The 5,205-nt window shown below is 31.2% G+C and overlaps 1 protein-coding gene across 1 annotated transcript; it reads right to left on the bottom strand.

Annotated features, from left to right (window-relative positions):
- Positions 1-1,658: 1,658 nt before the first annotated feature.
- LOC143251218 (uncharacterized) lies at positions 1,659-4,713 on the bottom strand. The gene is made up of 2 exons (XM_076502663.1): positions 4,390-4,713; positions 1,659-2,490 (listed from the first exon to the last, which is right to left on the bottom strand). Exons 1-2 carry the CDS (start codon positions 4,652-4,654, stop codon positions 2,141-2,143), a joined length of 615 nt encoding a protein of 204 aa, XP_076358778.1. The 5' UTR covers positions 4,655-4,713; the 3' UTR covers positions 1,659-2,140.
- Positions 4,714-5,205: the final 492 nt, after the last annotated feature.

Raw genomic sequence — 5,205 nt, 5'->3', positions numbered from 1 at the left:
TATTTATAAGAGTTTTATTCCTCACATCTTATGGAAACATAGTAATATCAAACTGTACGATGAACCTTTGTAATCAAGGTAGTTTTGTTGTTTTGAATTAAGCACAAAGCTACACAATGGGCTATCTGTGTTCTGCCTACCAGGGGTATCGAAAACCGGTTTTTAGTGTTGTAAGTCCGCAGACCACTGTGAAGCTTTATACAATCAAGAACTTCAGGCCAAACATATAAAAATCCGTTTAGTATGATGAAAGTTGTCTCCTCAAACTAAATAAGTGTGGATGAAATCATAAGAAATATAATCGGGAAATAACGATTAGCAGATGGTGTTATTAAAATTTCTAATATAGTTTATTTATTTTCAAAAAACGATATTCAATAATATATTCAATATTACGTCTCTTTCGGAGATGTTGCAGAACAGATTAGTAGATCAGTCGGTTTAAATCAGAATTAATGTTTCTATTAAGTTTGCATTAAGTTCAAATTCCGTAACATATTGTATAGGCCTAAAACTAAGAAACGTTATCCAGACTATAGCTCTAACCTATAGTCATCTTTACGTAATGATGTTTCTCGTGAACGTAAGTACCTGCTAATTTAATAAGGTAATTATAGAATATTAAATACTATGGTATCTTATTGTTACAGTTTATTTTATAATTAGTAAGTGTGAAGTCAACAAATTACAACGTGTTAATAATCATCGTTTCATGTAATGTAAATAACTGTCTACAAGTTGTTGTAAAATATCTTGATTCAGTTTTAATAACTTGTAGTTAACAAATTATGAAATATATTTAATATCGTTGTTTCTGCTTTTAAAGTTAAAAGCCAGGATACCTGTACATTGTATTTTATGTCTTAAAATCCCTTTTCAGTTATAAACTAAGATACTTGTCTGAAAATTCACTTCTTGGTATATACATATGTGGGTTGGATATGTGTGCCTCCTTGCTTACCCAGTACAAAGGACAGCATTGACTCATGACCTCTTTTCTCTGATAGTGTTGGTCAGTTATCAAATTTTACTCAGTACGACATCACATTGGTTTGGTTTAGCTCTTGTGTTCAGCTTTAAACATATTGGGGCTAGTAAAAGTTGTATTGTAAGTAAAAGTACAGTATTAATGTTACAGGTATATTAGTTTATTTTTAAGATATGTAAAGATATCTGTCTGACACGAACCAGTTTATTGGTAAGAAAAGTTCAACTGTTAACCTCCTCCTGGATAACAGTTATAATGTGAGAGCAGATGAGCTACTGGATAAAAGCAGAATTACGAACATAATATAACAAGTCAAACTGTACCACAAACGTTTGCGATAATTGAGGATGACTAGCTGCCTTCTATCTAGTTTTTGACTGTTAAATTAGAAATGGCTAACGCAGACAGCCCTGATGAACATTTGCGCGAGATTCAAAACAAATTAAAAGACAAACGATAACAAATAACTATCAATTATCAACTTCACAGTTTAGATATTTTACACCTAATTTCAGATTACTCTGTGATGATCAAAAAAGAATTGTTATACAAAGAAACCGTGGTGTTTTTCAAAGGCCCGAATCTACACGCTAGCCTATCAGAACTTAGTAACGTTAGAATAGAACTCCACATTCTGATGTTATAAGATGAAGACTACTGCAGACCAAAAAATGTTTGTACAAGAGTTTCATGCAGTCTATTTTATTAATTGAAGTTTACCAAATGGTATTCTTAAAATACACCATAGCTTCTTATATTGATTACACGTTCACATATCTGATTGTGGCAGTCTGTTGATGGTCCAAAGATTAAATTGAAAAAAACATTATAAAACCAATTAACATTTTGACATCACTATGTTTGATGTATCGATCATCAATTAAACATTTTAACTTTATATAATGACATTTATCAAATTAAAAAGAGAACCCATATAGATTAATTCATAATCAGTTTGATATAGTACTAACCGTCTCTAGAGAATACAGTGATATATATGAAAAATACATATATTGTTATACATTCAAGTTACGTATATCATCATCAAATTAATTTCCTTTTGCTGTTAATCCATGCCATCAATTTACGAGTTTCAGTCAAATAATTCAAGATCATTAAAATTTCAGTAGTATGGGATCAGTCCTTTTATCTTTAACACTCACAAGTGACAGTACATTTATCCTTTCCGTCTTTACAACACTTGCAGTTACAAACACATTTCATCTTTCCGTTTTCACAGCAACAGGTAACGGTACAAACGCAGCTGTTCTTCTTTCTGATTTCTACACAATCCTCGCATGACTCCTTCTTACAGTCTGGACTACAACGTGTATCTCCGCATTCACAAACAACAGTAACTGTACATTTGTTTTTCCCCTCTTTAGCTTCTGTACAACATTGAGAAGTGTCATCATTACAGTTACAGACGCATTTCATCTTTCCATTTTCACAGCGACAAGTAACGACACATGTACAACAGCTGTCGTCTTTCTTTGACTCACCTATATGAAAATAAACTTCAGTTACATTTTACATACAATAAAAAACTCTGCTTAATTTAAAAAAATTACTTATATATTTGTTACTCATGTCTTTTAATAGTTTTGAAACTCGTGTTATCAGATGCCACCAATCCTGATTCGCATAAGCTGCTTCTTCTTGTCAAAAATACACCTTTTAAAGATTAAATGTACAAAATAAAAGTATTCCTTAAATAATTAGGAAAAAATGTGTTCAAAATTAATGGATGGCTATGTGAGGTTAACTAACAAATGGTTATGCGTATTTATCCCTTGACGTAAAAATTGAGTTAAAATTAATTTTAATTTTTGAATATCATTACCTTTTAAAGATTATTTGTAGGCCTAATTTTAATGTCACGCTGGTTTTTATTACCTGACAAACGGTGTCATGCCGACAGTGGACATAATTTATTTTCAAAGTAAATAATGAAGAAATATGTCCAGGAACAACCGCTAGTTAATTTTTATTACTTGAGCATTGTTATTTGTAGAATATTAAAAATATTATTGACGGCACCAAATTCTCAAGTGAGTTATAGCATCAGAACTATATCACGTTATATACTTTTGTTACTTTGCTAACTAAAGTAATTACATTAGAACAATAACAAAAGCAAGATAGAAATCTATAGTAATAAGTAAGTAAATAGTTTCTGATGCTATGTTTTGTCGTGAGATACGATCGATAGTTTGAAGTAGAAATGGTGCTTTCCCACCCAGAGTGCAGCCTATGACGAATCTATTTCGCATAGAGGAATTAGAACCTGGTGTTCTTGACGAACCCTAAATTCTCTAATGTGTTAATAATCTTCGTTGCATATAATGTAAATAACGGTCTACAAGTTGTAAAATATCTTGATTCAGCTCTAATAACAGCTACTATTTAACACATTATAAAATACATGTAACTCCATTGTTATCAGTTTAAATGTTACAGAACTAGCTACCATTGTACATAAAAATGGGTCTTATGAAGCAATTTGTCACAGCTCTTGATGAGGAGTCTGCAGCATCCAAGTACCTTCGAGACTTCATACCTAAGCTGTTTGAGGTCAAAGCTTGTGTCTTCATTGGACCACAAATAAAGAAGATCCTGAAGTGCACCGAATCCCTCAAGAAGATCAGTAGGAACGGATAAAAAGCTTGGGGCAGCTTTGTCGCAGTGGTTCGGGGATTAAAATAATCACTTTTGTTTAGACGTAAAGCTGCATACAAGTATACCAAAACTTACCGTCGTAAGGATTGAACTCCATATTCTGATATTATCAAAATAAGGTTATTGCTGATTTGATAAAACCTCTATCAAAAATTTTCGTATCATCTTTGTTTTAATAATTCAATATCGTAATATTATATTCTTAACATTTTCTATAGTTACTTATAGCGATTTTTCAGTCACGAACACCTGTTTTTTTAAAGATTTGACAAAATAAAAATCCAATAGTACTGAAGGATTACGTTTTAAATTACAACGTATATATTAAAGTAACTAACACGTTAACATTAATATTTTAATTATGTTTGATTTATCTTGCAAAATATATAAATAATCGTTAAACCATTAATTATTATATATATTTTTAAAGATTTATATTTATCAAATTATAAAGAGAACCAATATACTTTCATCACTATCCAGTGAGATAAACTACTAGCCGTCTCTCATACAGCAAAATATTTGAAAAATATTTACGTTAACGTTACACATTTAATTTACTTATGTCATCATAAAATTAATATCGCTTATTAATCCGTACCATCAATTTACGTGTTTCTCACTCAAACAATTCACGAACATTGAAAGTTTAGTAATATAGGATCAATCCTTCCTTTCTCAACACTGACAAGTAACAGTACATTTATCCTTTCTCTTCTTACCTTCTTCACAACACTGAGAAGTGTTACCCTTGCAGTTACAAACACATTTCATCTTTCCGTTTTCACACCAACAGGTAACGGTACAAACACAGCTGTTCTTCTTTCTGGTTTCTACACAATCCTGACATGACTCCTTCTTACAGTCTGGACTACAACGTGCATCTCCGCATTCACAAACGACAGTAACTGTACATTTGTTTTTCCCCTCTTTAGCTTCTGTACAACATTGAGATGTGTCATCCTTACAGTTACAGACGCATTTCATCTTTCCATTTTCACAGCTACAAGTAACGACACATGTACAACAGCTGTCGTCGGTTTTGTTTCACCTATTTGAAAATAAAATGAACGTGATTACACTTTTCATACAATAATAATAAAAATATATATCTTAACAAGAATTTTTTTTAAAACTTACTTATCTCTTAGTACAATAACTTTTAAGCTGTCACTGTTCTTTAATGGTAAAGTAGAACTTGCTTCTTCTTGTCTAGATAGACATTTTAAAAAGTACGTGTTACAAGTGAAAGATACGACTTAAATAAACAGAAAAAAACAACTCAGTTCTGTTCGCTGAAGTAAAATACGTGTGGTCAGTTTCATAAAATTACGTATACGTAGCAAAAAAATGTTAGTAATTTCATACCTTGAAATGAACTATATATGGTGAAACCACAAGTGATTTACTTTCTTTGAAACAGGAACAAAACTTCTATATTTATATTCTACTACAATCAGTGTTGTTACATTTCACATATGTGTTTAGGGAACATACTAGTATTATTACTCTTCAACACTAAATTTTAACGTTGTCTT

Source organism: Tachypleus tridentatus, chromosome 5, assembly GCF_004210375.1.
Source record: "Tachypleus tridentatus isolate NWPU-2018 chromosome 5, ASM421037v1, whole genome shotgun sequence".
Taxonomy (NCBI): Eukaryota; Metazoa; Arthropoda; class Merostomata; order Xiphosura; family Limulidae; genus Tachypleus; species Tachypleus tridentatus.
This window is presented reverse-complemented; position numbering and strand designations above follow the sequence as displayed.